At 39.0% G+C, this 19,390-nt stretch overlaps 1 protein-coding gene across 4 annotated transcripts in view; it reads right to left on the reverse strand.

The window, feature by feature from the left end:
- The window catches only part of ZNF143 (zinc finger protein 143), a 51,110-nt gene that overhangs the window by 31,548 nt on the left and 172 nt on the right, over positions 1–19,390 (reverse strand). For 2 of the 4 annotated variants that reach the window (XM_077769136.1, XM_077769133.1), the window contains exons 2-8: positions 10,261–10,439; positions 7,054–7,172; positions 6,649–6,741; positions 5,711–5,794; positions 5,100–5,183; positions 3,153–3,349; positions 2,522–2,596 (exon numbers count right to left, since the gene is read on the reverse strand). In XM_077769136.1, coding sequence (XP_077625262.1) covers positions 2,522–2,596; positions 3,153–3,349; positions 5,100–5,183; positions 5,711–5,794; positions 6,649–6,741; positions 7,054–7,165 — 645 coding nt within the window. In that variant the 5' untranslated portion in view covers positions 7,166–7,172; positions 10,261–10,439. The remainder of the gene's footprint in view (positions 1–2,521; positions 2,597–3,152; positions 3,350–5,099; positions 5,184–5,710; positions 5,795–6,648; positions 6,742–7,053; positions 7,173–10,260; positions 10,440–19,390) is intronic. The other 2 variants (XM_077769135.1, XM_077769134.1) reach the window with 2 other exon arrangements.

Below are 19,390 nucleotides of genomic sequence, written 5' to 3' on the forward strand. Positions count from 1 at the left end.
GCACAGGGCCTGATGTGGGGCTCGAACCCATGAACCGTGAGATCATGACCTGAGCCGAAGTTGGACGCTTAACCGACTGAGCCACCCAGGCGCCCCTAGCAGCCACATTTAAAAAGTAAAAAGAGGGGCACTTGGGTGGCTCAATTGGTTAAGTGTCCGACCCTTGATTTTGGATCAGGTCATGATCTCACAGTACATGAATTTGAGGCCCATGTCAGGCTGTATTCTGGCAGTGCAAACCGTGCTTGGGATACTTTCTTTCTCTCCCTCTCTGCCCCTCCCTTGCTCGCTCGCTCTCTTTCTCTCTCAAAATAAATAAACATTTTAAAAAGAGTAAAAAGAAACAGGTGAAATTAATTTTAGTAATTCTTTTATTTAACCCAATATGTCTAAAATATTATTATTATTATTATTTTTAAATGTTTTATTTATTTCTAGGAGAGAGAGAGAGAGAGAGAGAGACAGCGTGAGCAGGGGAGGGTCAGAGAGAGAGGGAGTCACAGACTGAAACAGGCTCCAGGCTCTGAGCTGGCAGTCAGCACAGAGCCTGACGTGGGGCTCGAACCCACGAACTGCAAGATCATGACCTAAGCAAAAGTCGGACGCTTAACCGACTAAGCCACTCAGGCGCCCCTAAAATATTATTATTTCAACGTGTAGTTAATATGAGAAATTGTTGAGATATTTTATATTCTTTTTTTCATAGTAAGTCTTCAGGTACTGTGTGTGTATCTTACATTCACAACACATCTCAATTCTGAGTGGTCACATTTCAAGTGCTCAACAGCCGCATGTGGCTACCCTAATGGACAGCACACACCTAGTCTGTAAAGGAGAGGTACAAAGGCAAAGGAGAAAAAGCTACAGTTACAAACAATCCTATTCAACTTCCATCTGTTTCTTTGTCTATTAGCATTAACACCAAATGGTTATATTTCTACAGCAACAGGGCTTTTTATGACATTTTACTTTAGCAGGACTGAATTCCTAGTTATGATTTTAGGTCCAAAAGTTAATTATTGATAAAAATAGATAGACTTTTATGATAATAGTATATTATAATGTTATAAATCCCAGTGGTAAATTCACTCATTTTTTGCAAAACCCATTCTATATTAGTTTACTACAAGTGTAGTTACAACTATCTCTCCTTAAAAATATTCCATTATTTAAAAACTTAATTTTTAGTCACTAATAAGAGATAGACTCTAAGGCATTGACCTACATTTCTTGAATGTATTTACACTACGCTTGCATTTTAGTAGAGTATGACTTAGGTGGATTTGACATCCTGCAGTTCAAAAAATAGTTTCCATTTTATGAATTCAAAAACTTGAAAAATTTACCAAGATTCACACACTTTCAAAGCTGACGGGCTTGGTGACCTGCAAACTGTGTTTATACTACCGGCACTTCATGATACCATTTCAGAGAGTAAACAGAAATACTGGCTATTCAGCAATGTTTTGAAGCATCAAATTTCTACCAGTGATTTCAGTTATTTTATCATTTACTATTATTATAAATGTAAAATCTTCTTAATAATCCCTAAAAGTATCATTCCATGTTACTAAGTGTGATGCTAATGCTCAAGTTAAAATTGTGGCCCTGAAACAGTAACTTTAGAATAGGAGTTAAGTATGATAAAACTCTCATAGGATGCAAACAACTATTATGGGGGAGCAAGCAGCAAAATATGAGATAACTGCTGATATTTTCTCAAGGAGCAACATTAAAGCAAGAATGTGCTACACTAATTATACACAAGCTCCAAGACACCCACCCAAACACGTCCCCCACAAACACAGAATTCAAAACAGAAGCTACAATTATCTAAATTTTGGATTTTTCACTTGTACATGTCCGAGAAAATATCTACATACTTTTTATTTACTATACAATCTTTTCCGCAAAAACTTTTACAGGCACTGCTGCTCTGGACTGTTGTTTGGGTAAAAGATAACCAATGACTGGACCCAGGGTGAGCATCTAAAACAAGATCAGCCAACCGATGGCCCAGGAAGCAGTCTGGTACTAAAAGCATAAACAGCTTTACCCAGTAGGAACAATGATGATTAGCTAGGCTGGACCTTCTCTTCAATAGGTGAAAAGGAAAGTATGTAGGGAATAAGATGGGGGAGGAAGAAACAAAAAGATACAAAGAAAAAAGTAGTGAGGGTGAGTGAGGCCCAGGAAAGGTGCAGCTCCAGAAAAAGGATCCACAAACTGCCATGAGTGGAGGCAGTCAGAAGGTCATGTGGTCTCCCAAACTGCCTTTGATTCCAGAACACAAACTTCATTTAGATTTCTGTGATTTTTCTATTTCTTTAGTGCCATTCTGCATCCACATAAAGAACCCTGAGATCTGGGGTAGTTTGAGAAAGCAACTGCCTAATACATATACGCTGTCTCTGAAAAGATTTTCCTAGAGAGGAAGTGAGTTGGCTATTACTTCTTCCACAGAAGGGCCTGGAAATGCTAAGAGAAAGAGATTCTTATATAAAAAAGTAGCTTTACATACCTGCATTTTCTTCTCTTGCTCATTTTCTCCAATTATTCCAGTGCCTGCTACACTTTCACTTCCATCTATGGACACCTGTAGGAATAAAATAAAGCTTAACAAAGTTTTACATTTTGTAAAGCCGGGTGACAAGTACACAGGGATTCATTATCATTTATTTTTGTGTATTTTTGAAATTTTCTACTATAAAAAGTCGGGGGAACCCTTTTTGGTTATATGAAAGATATTATGTTCAATGCAAGGGAAAAAACCCAGCCCTTCTGATGTAAAATGTAATTGAGACTACCCTTCATGTTTTCCAATCTCTAATTTCTGCTTCTTAATTCATAAGCTGTTCCATTTATATATTTTTTCTTTCATGGCACTCATCGTTGAATATATATCTTTTTGTGAGTTGTCTGTCACCATTTCTTTTCTAGAAGCTCTTATTCCATTCCTTTTATCTTTATTCAAATAGTTCTTTCTACACTTCCCTTCTTTTAAGATACATGCTGATCTTCTCCTCAAGGCTATCTGATTTTGACTTTGAATTGCTAGTTTCTTATTTGACAAAGTAAACTCTTTGGTTTTATTTTAATGAAAAATAAAGAAGCTGTATCTGGGATGTTCTTGATGCTGTAAAATGCTGTACCTTTGCTGCATACTGCTCCAGAGCACTGATGGTGTCGGGGTCAATCGTGGCATCCCCAGTGTGCAGACCTGCCACTGTGCCATCAGCCTGAATTGCCAAGATGGTATCAGACTGCGGGACTTGCACTGCATGGTGGATGTATGCTGTGGTGCCGTCTTCCAGCTGAACTGCCTGTAATGCACTCTGGTCATAACTATCTGGGGGAGTGGAAGAGAATGGCATTAAATTAAAGGAAGTCTGATAGAGTTACATATTTAAAGGAAGAAGTGAATGAACTTTTAGTGAGCAGTTCTATGAGCACTGGTCCACGTGCCTAACATGTGTGATTTCATTTAATCCTCACAACAATTCTGTGAGGTGGGTATATTCACCACTCTCATTCCATAAAGGGAAGCAGAGGTTTGTGGAAATAAAGCCACTTTATTTAGGAAACAGAAAAATTTAAAAACTAACAATTAACAGTCAAAATCAGTATGTAGAGGAACCAGAATCTAAACTCATGTCAGTATGACTCCAAGGTCCATGGACTTTTTTTTCCCTTGTAAATAATTTAGCCACACCAGGATATATACAGCATTGTGAAATAATAATGAATCTAAACAATTACAATGAACCTGTGATTAAGTTCCACTGCTAGAGAAAAAAATTCAGAGTTTACTTGTTCTGAATTTTAATTAAACAAATTTACTTATAAATTCAAGTATTCTAAGTTAAAAACAAATCTCCCCCTTTGGTTGCACAACTACAGTCTTTCTAAAACATGTCATTCTATAAAATATTTTATAAGGTAATAACAAATAACATTTATTGAGTATTTACTATGTGACAAATATTGTTCCATGTGCTTTACAAATGTTTGCATTTTGTCCTCATGACTACCCTACGATGTGGATACTTATATTAATACTCATTCTACAGATGATGAAATTAAAGCACAGGGAGGTTAAATAATTTGAACAAGGTCACACAGCTAAAAGACGGCAGACCCAGATTTGAAACCAAGAGTCTGGCTGCAGTGCTGTGTTCATTACTCTTAAGCATTCCACCTAAAACCCCTGGTCCTCCCTACATGAAGTTAATATAAAGCATCAACATTTTTGCCCTATTTGCTTCAAATAAAGATTAAGATTTTATTTAGATTGATTGACTAGTTGATAGAGAAGAGCATGTGAACATGGGTGAGGAAAAAAGCGGGAGAAAGAGAACCTTAAGCAGGCTCCATGCTCAGCACTGAGCCCAATGAGGGCTCAATCCCATGACCCTGGGATCATGACCTGAGCCAAAATCAAGAGTCGGAAGCTCAACTGATTGAGCCACCCAGACGCATACACATTTTTATTTAGTTTTAAAGACCAACACAACAGGCAAAGGATTTGTTAAATTACATTTAAGAGGGAAAAAATCAAAAATTTAAATTTCAAATGTTTAATTTCATATTTGAAAAGTAGCCTCTACTCTTTCTCTCCTTCTCTCAAAGATAAACATTAAATTTTTTTTTTTAAAAAGGGGGGTATCTGAGTGATTTAGTCAGTTGAGTGTCCAATTTCAGTTCAGGTCATGATCTCGCAGTTCATGGGTTTGAGCCCCACATCGGGCACTGTGCTAACAGCTCAGAGCCTGGAGCCTGCTTCAGATTCTGGTCTCCCTCTCTTTCTGCCCCTCCCCCACTCATGCTCTATCTCTCCTGCTCTCAAAAATAAACATTAAAAAAATTAAAATAAAAAAAGAAAAGTAGCCTCTATTTGAAGTTTGCTATTCCAATCCATTACTCGACAGCTCAAATTACTAGAAAGTTTTTCCTTAGACTGCGCCAAAATCTGCCATCTTATATTTTGGAGAACAAACACAAATCTTCATTTACATGATAGCACTTCAGCATGTAAAGGTAGATCTTATTTTTCCCACACTCCCATTTCTCCCTTATTCCTATTCCCAAAGTTATTTTACCTTTGGAGGTATGGTGAATAAATGCTGTAGTCCCATCTTCTAGCTGCACTGCTTGACCATCCTCTAAACGCAAACTGTCCCCTGCTCAAGAACAATGCTTACATTTAGATCCCAGGTCTTCTAAGTACATTCTGATAACTCAGCAACAAGAGTCAATAAACCATTAAACACATAAAAACCTATACATGCTTTATGAATCCTTGAATGTTTAGCTTTTTCAGTAAAGCTGCTCTAAGTAAGTGCTTGGTAAAAAGATATTAGAATACTTGTTTTCAGAATATATACTGAGGAATAAGGAGAGTTAAAAGAAAGGGGAAAAAAAGAATGAAATGAGACACATGTAGGAGTTAGATCAAGTAATATAAATACTCACTTAGGACCATTGTCCATTTATCTCTGGAGCATAGTCCAGTAACTTCTTTTGTATTATTTTTGAGGGAATGTCTCAATGAAGTAAAAATAGTCTTTAGAGCCTCTCTTTGATATCTACTGATCTCCCCTTCAGAAAGAAGACTAAAGACCTGAACCAAGTTTAGGCAGTACGAGGCAGCTGGAGGTAACAAATCCTCAAGTATGAGAATCAGGAGGGTAAGTAAGTATCAAATACTTACTACTTTTAGGTATAGGTACATGTTGAACATAGGCAGCAGAACCATCCTCCAACTGAATGACCTGACCATCTATGAGTTTTCCATCTGGAACAAAAGATTTAAGCCAATAAGTTAGCACAAGCAAAAACCTTAAACTTTATACAATTTCAAAATGGTATCAACTATAAAAACATACACTACTTAAGATCATGTTCATCTTGGTTCTTCCCTCAATGTTCTGAAGCAATTCAAAAACACATCCAGTGATCCTATAGAAAGCAGAAAATCCTCCCTCAGCCATTCTTCCTCCCTCCAATTTTCAATTAAATAAGTTCAAGAGGAAGAGTGGCTCATCACAGCAAGCTACGTGAGCTGAATCTCTATTTTCAAGGCCACTTAGGAACAGTGACGCTGACTACAGGGAAGTTGAACCTGGGAAGACTGACAGATATGTCAGTGTATGTGAGGCAGTTGTCATTCTCATTCCTGGGTGATGTAAGTCCCTTGACTATGTACACATGTGCTCAGTAGGTGTCCATAAAAACAAGGAATTTGAGAATTGGGCTACTTCTTGGAGCAAAGGAGATACTGATTTACAGATGATGTTATATAAGCAAAACCAAATGTCTATACTTCTACGCATGTATCATAAAAACATTAAATAAATAATAACCTGAAGTAAAAAAGCAGGAAAGGTCTTATTAGAAATAGGTTGGGGACACTTCCCCGCTTCCTCACTAATTTTCACACCCCAGAATGTATTCTAAATATCTCAAAGACAGTCCCCAAATCATCAAAACAAATTTAACTGAAATTATTTAAAAATTACTATATGCAATGGTAATATCCAATATGGCAGCTTTAGAATGGACTGGGAAGGGGGGTAAGCTGCCAAGTGTTCGAACTCTGAGGTTATATATTGCTGGTATTAACCCATGGTCTGTATATGAGGCACATACCTTTAGAATTGTGTTGTATATAAGCGGTAGAGCCATCTGCAAGGGTTACTGCTTGCAAGCTTACACCTTCCATATTTTCTAAATTGTCACCATCTATTATAAAAAAAAGTTATTTTCTTTAGATAACTATTATATGTATGTGCTGTTTAAATTATTTTTTTAAAGCAAAAATTAGGCATAAGACAGACTGATTAAGACTCAAATGGGATTTCTTCTAGCATTTACAAAAACTATTTCCCTGCTCTACTGCACCCAGTGTCCACAGCAAGAGAAGAAAGGCATAGTTTTTGTCACGTTGGCTAAACAAGAAACAGGGAAGTAAACACGGTGTTGTGAGCTTTCATTCTCCCTTAAGATAAATGATATTTCCAAACCCACATGATCCCTCCAAACGAAATTGCTCACCTGCCACCGTTACTGCCTCTGTCAGGCACAGGGTAACATGTTGAGCCTCCATTCCTCCTCCGGGAAACTCTGTCATTCCCTGAGAATCTCGATTTATTTGGGCTAACAACATTTTCTACCTTGAAGAAAAATATAGACACTTGAGAACAAAGTACAACGCATATGAAATGAAAGCTACAAAGAATATTTATCAACCACAAAAATTTGCTACAGAGGTAAACAGTATTCAAAATAAGCTGAAATTTCACTTAAACATATGTAAGGTTAAGAGTATTAACCCAAAGTTCAAAGCGCACCTTTCATATTCATCAGTAAACTATTGAGCATGCTGACAAGTCTTGCCTATCAGTTTTGTAACATGTCTAAAGTTTCTATAATTAGAGTTCTTTGGGTTTAACACGGTTGAAGATCCCCACTTATTCCCACAGTCAGGTTGAGTCAATCTTCAGAAGCCTATCCTGAATCTGGCCACTTCTCAGTTCGCCACTACCTCCCTGATTCCAGCCACTACCACCTCTTGCCCACATTACTGCAACAGCATCCTAACAGGGCTTCCTGCTTCCACTGTGACCTCCCCAGTCTCCTCTCAATACAACAGTCAGAGTGCCCTTTCGAAGGGAAAAGTTAGATCAGGGCACTTTTCTGGTCAAAACTTTCTGATAACTTATCACAGTAAAGCCAAAGTCCTTAGACTGCCCTATGAGGCCAATAATCTTGTCCCTCATTTCCTACTACTCTCTACCTCATGGATTTCATTTCAACCACATTGGTGTCCTTGCTTCTACTCAAACATACTGGGTGTTCTATTGCCTCAGAACCTTTACATTTGATGGTCCTTCTGCCTGAAACATACTTCTCAGTATCTTCATTGGTATTCCCTGATCTTCAAGTTTTTGCTTAATGTCACCCCAATGAGAGCTTCCCTGTTCACCTCATTTCAGGCTGCACCTCCCACTTCCCGACCATGATATACCCTCTCTTCCCTCCTTCATATTTCTGCATAGCACTATGACATATTACATGTATTTACTTATTTTGTTTGTTTCTTATCTATCCTCCCCACCCCACCCACCTACAATGCCCCAGGAATTTTATCTGCTTGCTCACTGCTGACTCACACGTCTAAAAAGTGCTTGACACATAGCAGACCCACAATAGGTGCTGAATAAATGGATGAATGAATGGCTCTTTTGCCAATCACCACCACAACCCCCTTCCTCCCTTCTCCCACTTCCTGGTCCCATTATCTCTGTGTGCCTTGAATTGTCTCAAACAGGAGATGGGAGATAACTTAGCTGCCTTGAGCTAAGGAATTGGACCAGAGGATCTCTTGAGGACTTTCTAAGTCTAAAGGTTTGATTTCAGTGTCAATATTTAAAAGAAAAGTGTGCAGATAGTAAAATAAAAATTTTTAATGTTTTTAATTTACTTCTGAGAGAGACTGTGTGAGCAGGGAAGGGTCAGAGAGAGGGGGAGACACAGAATGTGAAGCAGGCTCTAGGCTCTGAGCTGTCAGCACAGAGCCGGTTGTGGGGCTCGAACCCACGAACCTTGAGATCATGACCTGAGCCGAAGTTGGATGCTTAACCGACTAAGCCACCTAGGCGCCCCACGCATTTTTGTTTTAGAAGCACTATAAACTGGGGCACCTGGGTGGCTCAGTCAAGTGTCCAACTCTTACTCTTAAATACTGAGAACAAACTAAGGGTTGATGGGGATGGGAGAGGGGAAAAGGAGTGATGGGCATGAAGGAGGGCACTTATTGTGATGAGCACTGGGTGTTATATGGAAACCAACTTAACAATAAACTATAAAAAAAAAAAGTGTCCAACTCTTGATTTTGGGTCAGGTCATGATCTCACAGTTCATGAGGTTGAGCCCTGCATCTGACTCTGTGCTGACAGTGTGGAGCCTGGTTGAGATTCTCTCTCCTTCTCTCTCTGCCCCTCCTCAGCTTCCCCTCTAAATTTCTCTCTCTCAAAATAAACATTAAGGGGAAAAAAAAAGAAACACTATAAACTGTATCGTCTTCGAATTAAGGCCGGGAACTGTGGTTTAGGCTCATAGAAAAGCATCACAGCTATGATAAAAGTCAATCAAGGGCTGACTTTTTAGGGAGTCCTGAAAGACTCCTATCTATAACTGTTCATAGAGCAGACTGAAACTTCAACACTTCCTTGCTACCTCTAAGAGTTAATAGAGAAGCCTCAAAGTAACATGTATACTGCTATTAAGACGCCTGATGAGGGGGCACCTGGGTGGCTCAGTCAGTTAAGCCTCTAACTCCTGATTTCGGCTCAGGTCACAATCCCAGGGTCATGGGATCAAGCTCTATGCCAGGCTATGTGCTGATAGCGAGAAGCCTGCTTGGGATTCTCTCTCTCTCCCTTGTTCTCTTCCCCTCCCTTCCTGTGTGTGCTTTCTCTCAAAAATAAATAAAAATATGTTGGGGGGAAAAAAAAAGACCCCTGATGAGAATAGGGTTGGGACAGGTTAATTTTCAGAACAAGTTCTGTCATTATATAACAGAAACAATTTTAGATAAGGAAATAGAAGGGAAAACCCCTATAAAGATGTAATAAGTATTGTGATTCTTGTAGTATTCATCTAGGAAATGATTTTTTTAAAAGGCAGATCACAAGGTAATTTGGGTTGTGATAATAATAAGTGTCTAAAGTTGTCATTTTCATTCAATTATGTATAATCTTCTAATAACTACAATATATAGCATCAACAGGTAACTGACATATCTGCAATAAAAAAAAGTTCTTTCTTGGTCTGAAAGCTGGTCAACTGCTAAATTTCTTTAGCAAGATTTCAGCACCTAAAGTTTCATTCCTAATGGGAAAAGGCTACATTAACTGAAACATGAATAGACAACTGTTTCCTGGACACAAACTGTTGGCAAATACATTAAGTATTGATAGGAGAAAGCATTCAAAGTAGTTCAAATGGCACTACAATTACCAGAGATAATAAGTGATGGCAGGTGCCTCTTATTTTTCAAGTTCTCAGAAAGACTCTGGGATACAAAGCCCTTTGTCAGAAAAAGATCACATGGGGGAAAATATGATAGTGAAGAAAAGAAATAAGCCAGAGATCAAAATATTCCACAGTTGCTCACATATCCATTATCATGTCTTGATCATTTCTGTCACTGACATTTTCAGGTTGTGTGAAAATGAACATGTAAGATAGACACGATACCTTTAGAAAGGGCCACCTTATGAAAGGTAGTCAATTTCATGTGCTTTAGTCATGAATCATGGGCCAAAATCAGACACAGAGGAGGCTGTCCTGAAGCACTACAGGAATCTCCATGAAGACACAGTGTGTAATATATAAACTTCCTGCCTTTCTGGAAGATGATGATGATGCATGTCAGCCTAAGAAAAACAAACATACTATAGAAATGTAGCTAATGTTATATACAGAATATATAAAGAACTTCTAGGGGCACCTGGGTGGCTCAAGCAGTTAAGGGTATGACTTAAGCTCAGGTCATGATCTCATGGTTCATGGGTTTGAGCCCCGCATCAGGTTCTGTGCTGACAGTGCAGAACCTGCTTGGGATTTGCTCTCTCTGCCTCCCCTGCCACCCCCCCCTCCCCCCTCGCCGGTCAGGCTCACACATGCACATGCACTCTCTCTCAGAATAAATACATTAAAATAAAATCTTAAAAAATAGAATAAAATGTGAAGCCCTTACACATTTCAAGTTTAGCTTGTCTGTTAGAGACCATATTACCCCAAATTACTATGAAAACATAAACCTAATGGTCCAGGTATAAAAGCAAGAACTCAAACTGCAAGTAATCTTTATCACAATAAGAAATGATACAAAAAGAAATCTAGATGAACAAATCTTAGATGTTTCTTTGCACAGAGCCACACAAACCAGGCCTTCAGAAATTGTCAAACTCAGGCCCTAACTTCAGGTCAATTTCACCTAACCATAACAAAGAAGCTAGATCTATTACCTGCTCTCAATTCCAAAATATCCTACTATAAAAAGTGCTCCGTGGGACATCTGGGTGGCCCAGTCAGTTAAACATCTGACTCTTGATTTCACCTCAGAATGTAATCTCATGGTTTGTGGGATCGAGTCCTGTATTGGGCTCTGCACTGAGAGTTAGGAGCCTGCTTGGGACTCTATTTCTCTCTCTCTGTCTCTCCTCTACTCACACTGTCTCTCTCTAAATAAATAAATAAACTTTTAAAAAAGAAAGTGCTTTTTCGTTAACACTGGTCATTTGTGCTACATTTTAGGACATCTCCTAGCCTGGAATGAAGAAGTTCCTTAGTATATAGCAACATGGAAACAGTGAGCTATCCTGTACATTTGATGTTTGCAGAATCAGTTACACAGCTTTGGTTAGCATTTGTGGAAAACCGTTTTTCAAGTCTCTTCAGTTTTATTTAAATATACACAGGGACTAAGTATGTTCCACTGATGAAATGTAATTCAGTTAAATATAGAGCAGTGAGAATGTGCTGGCAAATGAGGTAGAGTTTTCACAGGCTCCATAGGATGCCGAAGGGCAAAATATAGTGACAGAATTTATACTACCAATTTTAACTGGGCAGAATATTCTACCGGATGGGTGAAATGCTGAAACTTGAAGGCTGTGCCAAAGTCCAGGACCATTCAGAAACTGAGTATTTGGCACTGACTAGCAGGGAGCTGAGATAAGGTCTACCAGGCCTAAAGCTAAAAATATTTATGAGAAAAAGAGGTGAGAGCAAAGACAAGAATTTAGAAATAAACATGTAGGTCTAATCATCAGGAATGCCAATTTGTTGATGGTTTGATTAACTGAACCACTGATATAAAAAAGAGCTTTAAAAAATATTTCTCTTAAACCTCAATAGACCAGCACCGACAACATGGGTTGGTAAGGGTACACCTGCAGGCAGCAGGTTGCTAAGCATGCCCTGGTTTGCTTTTACTGAGACTAGGGAGTTTGAAGAATAGAAGCTGTTGGAGAAATAGAGATTCTGGCATATTCAGAAGCCATTTCTGGCACTGCTCCATTTAAAAAAAGGCAGAATAAAGTAATTTCAAAACTACTATGCCAAATTGTACTTGGCTTCTCTAAGATAAACACTGTATATGTTAACATTTTATTATTCAAATTGCTCTTTTTACATGGGTAAGGGAAGCAAAGCATAATTGTTAGAAAATTATGAAAATTTCTGAGACACAACTCCTAAACAAAATAGATCCTCTGTCCAAAAAGGCATTGAATAGGACACTAAATGTGGATAGTTTAAACATATACCTCTAGACAGAAGAACTATTTCTGTAGGCCTCACATCTACAAAGCACTTTTCAGATCTAACAACTTATTTGATAATTCAGTGGAACAGTGCTGGGGAGCCTGGCTGGCTCAGTCGAGGGAGCAGATGACTCTTGATCTCAGGGCTGTAGGTTTGAGCTCCATGCTAGGTGTAGAGATTAATAAAATCTTAAAAAAATAAAAATAAAAATAAAAAAATAAAACAGTCCTTCAGGATCATACAAGTTCCTGAGCTCTTCCAACCTTCTCTGAACCTCCAAAGTTGTCCAGCAAACTGACTGTTTCTTCATGGTAACTATTTAAAATATTTTTTGAGGTTTTTAAATTTTTTAAATTTTTATTTATTTTTGAGAGAGAAGAGGGGGAGTGGCAGAGAGACAGGGAGACACAGAATCTGAAGCAGGCTCCAGGCTCTGAGCTGTTAGCACAGAGCCCAACGTGGGGCTGGAACTCACTGACTGCAAGATCACTGAGCCAAGGTCAGGTGCTTAACCGACTGAGCCATCTAGGCACCCCTGGGTTACTTTTATTTATTTAAAAAATTTTTAAATTTTTTTAATGTTTTATTTATTTCTGAGAGAGAGAGACAGTGTGAGCAGGGGAGGGTCAGAGAGAGAGGGAGGCACAGAATCCGAAGCAGGCTCCAGGCTCTGAGCTAGCTGTCAGCACAGAACCCGATGCGGGGGGCCTGAACCCATGAACCGTGAGATCATGACTTGAGCCAAAGTTGGATGCTTAACCNCAGGTAGAAGCAAAGAGAGAGGGAGAGAATCTCTCAAGCAGGCTCCATGATGTCAGCACAGAGCCCGATGTAGGGCTCCATCCTACAAACTGTGAAATCACAAGTTGGAGGCTGAGCCATCCAGGGCCCCCTCCCCTATGATCTTTTATAGTTGTACTATTTATAGAACTAAACACCAGTTCCTTAGTCTGACATTAAAGGCTCTCTCTCCAATCTGGGCCCCATCCATTTTTCAAATTTCATCTCCTATTATTCTCCTATAGGTCTTTACCTTTACCACGATCAACTACTAAAACATGTTTGTTGGATAAATATCCAGGACTGATACTTTGAGTAGTATATGTATATATGTACATATGTGTGTATATGCACACGTATATGTGTATAAATAACATGTGTATGTGCATACAAGGTTTTTAGAGATATAGAGAAGTAAAAAAGAAGTCCTTCCTTGCCCTTAAGAAACTCATTCCAGGGGCGCCTGGGTGGCTCAGTCAGTTAAGATTCCGACTTCGGCTCAGGTCATGATCTCACAGTTCATGGGTTCAAGCCCCGCGTTGGGCTCTGTGCTGACAGCCAGCTCAGAGCCTGGAGTGTGTTTCAGATTCTGTGTCTCCCTCTCTCTCTGACCCTCCCCTGCTCAAGCTGTCTCTCTCTCTCAGAAATAAATAAATTTAAAAAAAAAAGAAAGAAAGAAACTCATTCCATGGTGGGAGACAAGTGAAAACAGGTAATTAAAACACAATGTGTATGTAGGTGAGGGGAATCCCCACAATTATTAGAATAACTTGGTACCACTTACCAATACTTTATTTTTTAAGTTTATTTAAGTAATCTCTATACCCAGTGTGGGGCTCAACTCATGACCCTGAAATCAAGAGTCACGAGCTCCTCTGACCCCTACTTGTCAATATTTCAAATGCAATTTTAAACAAAGTAATTCTTCTTGGGATCTGTTAAAGGGTGCAAGTTCTCTCTTAAGTGTGCAAGTTCATTGTAGTATTATTTATAATAGCAAAAATTAGTCAACAATCTAAAAGTGCACCCAAAGGACAAATTAAATAAACTATAGGACATCCATAAATGAAACATGCAGACATGAAAAATGGGATAGATATGAAATGGTAGGAAATATGTCCAAGATATATTGTAAGTGAGGGGAAAAGCAAATTGCAGAAGTGTTTTTTATGTATGGTATGACTGCATTCGTGTTTTTAAAAATGTATATAAATATCTGCATATGCTTGTATATACATTTAAAAATTCAAGTGGTTACCTTCCAGAAATGGGATTAGGAGGTGTGGGTGGAGTGGGGAAGGGACTTTTAATTTTTACTACATACATTTTATAATTTAAAAAAATATTTACCATGTATGGCTTTCATGGTTTTAAAAATAAAACTACCTTAAAAAAAAGTTATTATAACAGGCATTAAGAGAGTAAAGAGCACGTAACTTTTTTCCTCAGGGATGCAAAGATGATGACATGTAAATTTGTGCATAAAAAGACAGTAAACATTTCCTAGGAGTAGGAAGAGTAGAAAGAGCAGTCTAGGCACAGGGAACAGCTTTTAATTGTCACTGGCTCTTCTATGGTGTCTTTGCCCCCAACTAGCCAGATTTCAGTCATTTGAATCCTACAGTATTTGCTGTATTTGGCTTGGAGCCCAGGTCACTATGGATACTCATCACATTTTTATTATCATAGGTTTCAACTGTATGTGGCTTAATAATCAGTTGGTGTGCGAGCATCTGACTCCTTGCTCAGCTCCTAGGCAATTAACCTGCTGCTGAATTCCCATTTTCTCTTTTGAAAAAATGGGAGAATACCATCTGATAGGGCTGTTGTCAGAAATGAAATAATGTTTTTAAAAAATGAAATTATGTATATAAAGCCCTTAGCACTCCAGATGTACTCAAAACATGCCAGTTTTTTCTTCTTCTTTTTTAATGTTTTATTTTTGAGAGAGAGCACAAGCGGGGGAGAGGCAGAGAGAGAGGGAGACACAGAATCTGAAGCAGGCTCCATGCTCTGAACTGTCAACACAGAGCCTGACACGTGGGGCTTGAACTCACAAGCCACAAGATCGTGACCTGAGCTGAAGCTGGATGCTTAGCCAACCAAGCCACCCAGGCACTCCAAAGCATGCTATTTTCTTTCTACAGGTTAGGAAAGTGAGGTTTATGAACCTCGTTTGTGACTGAAAGGCTTGTATCCTATTATCTATTGTTCTTCTCTCCTATTACAGTATTTTTTTTTAATTTATTTTGAGAGAGACAGAGAGCGAGCGAGGAAGGGGCAGAAAGAAAGGGAGAAAGAGAATCCCAAGCAGGCTCTTGACTGTCAGCTCAGAGCCTGATGTGAGGCTCAAACTCACAAACCCCGAGATCATCACCTGAGCCGAAACCAAGAGTCGGATGCTTAACCGACTGAGCCACTCAGGCACCCCTCCTCTTATAGTCCTTTAATCTCCACATCCAGTCTGCCCAATTAGACTATAAGCTTTCTAAGGTTAAGTACTATGTTCTATGGGTCTTTAAAATTTTGACACCTACGATTACATGTTCAGGGCACCTGGGTGACTCAGTTGGTTAAACATCCAGCTCAATCTTAGCTCAGGTCTTGATCTCAGGATGGTGAGTTAAAAATTCACACTGGACTCTGTGCTGGGCACAAAGCCTACTTTAAAAAACTGATATAATATCTAATGAGTTTAACATAATTCATGTTGCACAGTGCTTTATAGATGTCCTCTGTTGTATACATCCAACCATGCTGACCTTTCTGCTTTATCACATACTGCTCAGTGTCACCTATCTAAAATATCCATTCTACCTCCATCTCCTTATTCTTTACCACAGAATTCTATCTCCTTCATAGTGCTTAACAGAATTTCTAAATGAACTCTAAGTTCCATCTTGGCTGGGCCTCCATCTATGTTGTTCACCCCTGAACTCTCAGTGCCTATAAGAATGCCTGACACATGGGCGCCTGGGTGGCTTAGTCGATTAAGCGTCCGACTTTCGCTTAGGTCATGACCTCGCGGTTCATGGGTTCGAGCCCCGCGTCAGGCTCTGTGCTGACTGCCAGCTCAGAGCCTGGAGCCTATTTCAGAGTCTGTATCTCCCTCTCTCTCTGACCCTCCCCTGCTCACACTGTCTCTCTCTCTCTCTCCTACAAATAAATTAAAAAAATATTAAAAAAAAAAAAAAAGAATGCCTGACACATGGTATACACTTACTAATTATTTGTAGACCAAATGAATACAATTTGTATAAGGACATGGCTAGTTAACTGAGACAGGATTAAAGACTACATCTTCTTTTATTCCAATGCTCTTTTCATGGTGTCTCACTGTTCATAATATGCTACTGCATTAGGTGTGTATATAGCACATATAAACTGTAATTAATTTAACTAATTCCAACTTCTTGTGATCATTACATCCACACTATATATAAGATCTCTATTTTTCAACACATGGCCAAAGGCATTCATCATTATTTAAAGATGTGCATAAATTGGGATACCTGGTGGCTCAGTCGGTTAAGCATCCAACTTCAGTTGAGATCATGATCTCAAGGTTCGTGAGTTTGAGCCCCACATCAGGGTCTGTGCTGACAGCTCAGAACCTGGAGCCTGCTTCAGATTCTGTGTCTCCTTCTCTCTCTCTGCCCCTCACTGACTCACATTCTGTCTCTCTCTTAAAATAAACATTAAAAAGGGGCGCCTGGGTGGCTTAGTCGGTTAAGCNTTAAAAAATTAAAAAAAAACTTAGATATACATAAATAACACAATATCCCTGCTATCCCAGATTATGTACAGTACTCAAAATATTGTATCACTCTAGAACTACAGACACCTTATTCCCCCCCCCACCCAGACATCTTATATTTTAAAATTTAAAGAAGCTAAAGAGGTCGGTACTTGGTATATTATTACCATTAATAACTCAGCTAAGAGACTCGGCTTGAGCCAACCATTGATTCTAGTCGTAGCTTTGCTGTGTAATAATTGGACAAGTTACTCCAAACTTCAGTTGACTCACCTGCAAAACAGGGAGAACTCTAGTACTTGACTTAGGTTCATAATGAATAATTTTATGTATATACGTAAGCCACTCAATAAACCATTTAACTCAGTGCCTACCCAAAATTAAGTGCTAAGTAAAGTGGTATTTTAAATACACACACACACACAAGTAGTTTGGAGTTAAATGCCTGTGTCTACACATTAATGGACAAGTTATTTCCACATGGTGCAGAGTTCCCACTGCAGCATAGTTTTAATTGGGATTAGATTTATGGAAAACTGTGGATAAAAGTCTATTATTGTTTTCAGGTTTTTTTCTAAGAGGGAGAGGGAGCTTTCTCAGTCTAAACCCATCTTAAAAGCAAAATCATTTTAATTGATATTACAATAAAGTTTAAAACACTATCCTAGGGGCGCCTGGGTGGCTCAGTTGGTTAAGCGTCCAACTTCGGCCCAGGTCATGATCTCGCAGTTCAGGAGTTTGAGCCCTGTGTTAGGCTCTGTGCTGACAGCTCAGAGCCTGGAGCCTGCTTCAGATTCTGTTTCCCTCTCTCTCTTCTCCTCCCCCGCTCATATTCTGTTTCTCTCTCTAAAATAGACATTAAAAAATTTTTTTAAAAATACAAAGAAAAATGGGAAAAAGATCCAAATAGACATTTTCCCGAAGAAAATACACAATGGCCAATCAACACATGAAAAAATGCTCAACACCATTAGCCATTGGGAAATGCAAATCAACAAGAGATACCATTTCATACCCAGTAGGATGGCTACTATCAGAAAGACTGAGAATAATAAGTGTTGGCAAGGATATGGAAAAATGGGAACACTCACGCACTGCTGACAGGAATGTAAAATGGTGCAGACAATTTGGAAGAGTTTGACAGTTCCCCAAAAGGCTGATCAAAGAGTTTCCATACAACCAAGAAATTCTACTCTAGGTACTTATTCTAGGGAAAAGAAAGCACACGTCCACACACACTTGTATACACATGTTCAAAGCAGCAGTGAAAACCCAAATGTCCATCAACAGATGAATGGGTAAAACTTACGTCCATACAATGAAATATTACTTAGCAATAAAAAGAAATGAAGTACGGACACAAGCAATAACATTAACGAACTTTGCAAACATTATGCTGTGAAAAAAGTCAGTCACAATAACCCACACAGTATGTGATTCCATTTATATGAAACGTTCAGAATAAGCAAATCTGTAGATTAGTAGTTGGGGAAGGTTTAAGGGTAAATAAGGAGTAACTTAACCAGTAGTTTCATTTTGAAGTAATGAACATGTTTTAAAATGGATTGTGATGATAGTAGCACAACTGTGAATTTATCAAACCTAATTACCTACTTTAAATGGGTGAAGTGTAAGATATGAGAGCTATATCACTAAAGATAATATTTTTAAAAAATAAAAGGGGGTATAGAAAAAACAGCCAATCAAGTATGTAGACTGCCAAATAATTTCCAAAGTAGTCGAAATACGCCTGGATAAATTAGTTACGCATTGTATTTAGTGATCTTATCACCTACTCTTACTAGACACTTAAACAATGAACTTAAACCATGCATTCGGTAAGAGCAAATATTAATATTAGCTACAAATTTTTCTTAATTCAGTGAATCACGTTATCACTCTGAAGACAACTTTGAACCTACAATTTTTCACCACATCCCCATTTCATTATTAGACCAGCTGATTAGACTTTCAAAGCAAAGGCTAAAGTTGAGTTTAAACTAATTATGGGGTTTGGCGATGGTATTCTTTCCTATTTCTTGCTTAGCTTCATTAATGCGGGGAAAACACTTAAAATGTTCAAAATAGCAAAAGCGGAGGGAATAAAAATTGGTTCACGTTCTACACTAACATAGTACAAATCAACTAAAAGATTCACTAACTCTGGCCAAAACCGAGAAAAAAGGGCAAGGATAAAACTGACAATTTCTAATATTCGATGTTAGGCCTCAGTAACCTAAAAGTGGGGGAGAAAAAAAGTGAGAGAAACAAGAAATCTGTGCACGATCTGAGTGGGAAGAAATGCTGGGTACGATCCGCAGGCGGGATCCCGAGCGGGCCCTTGGCCAGTCCTGCCGCCGGCGCCAGACCGGGGCCTGGAGCGGATCGTGCCTAGGCGTCCCAGCCGGAGGAGCTTCGCCTCGGCGGCGTCTGGGGACTCGCCCCGCGCGGAGGTCAAGCCGAGAAGCGCCGCCAGGTTCCCCAGGGCTCCACCCTCCCCTCGTTCACTCCCTCCCCCTC

Source organism: Crocuta crocuta, unplaced genomic scaffold, assembly GCF_008692635.1.
Source record: "Crocuta crocuta isolate KB4526 unplaced genomic scaffold, BGI_CrCroc_1.0 scaffold255, whole genome shotgun sequence".
In the NCBI taxonomy this organism is placed as follows: Eukaryota; Metazoa; Chordata; class Mammalia; order Carnivora; family Hyaenidae; genus Crocuta; species Crocuta crocuta.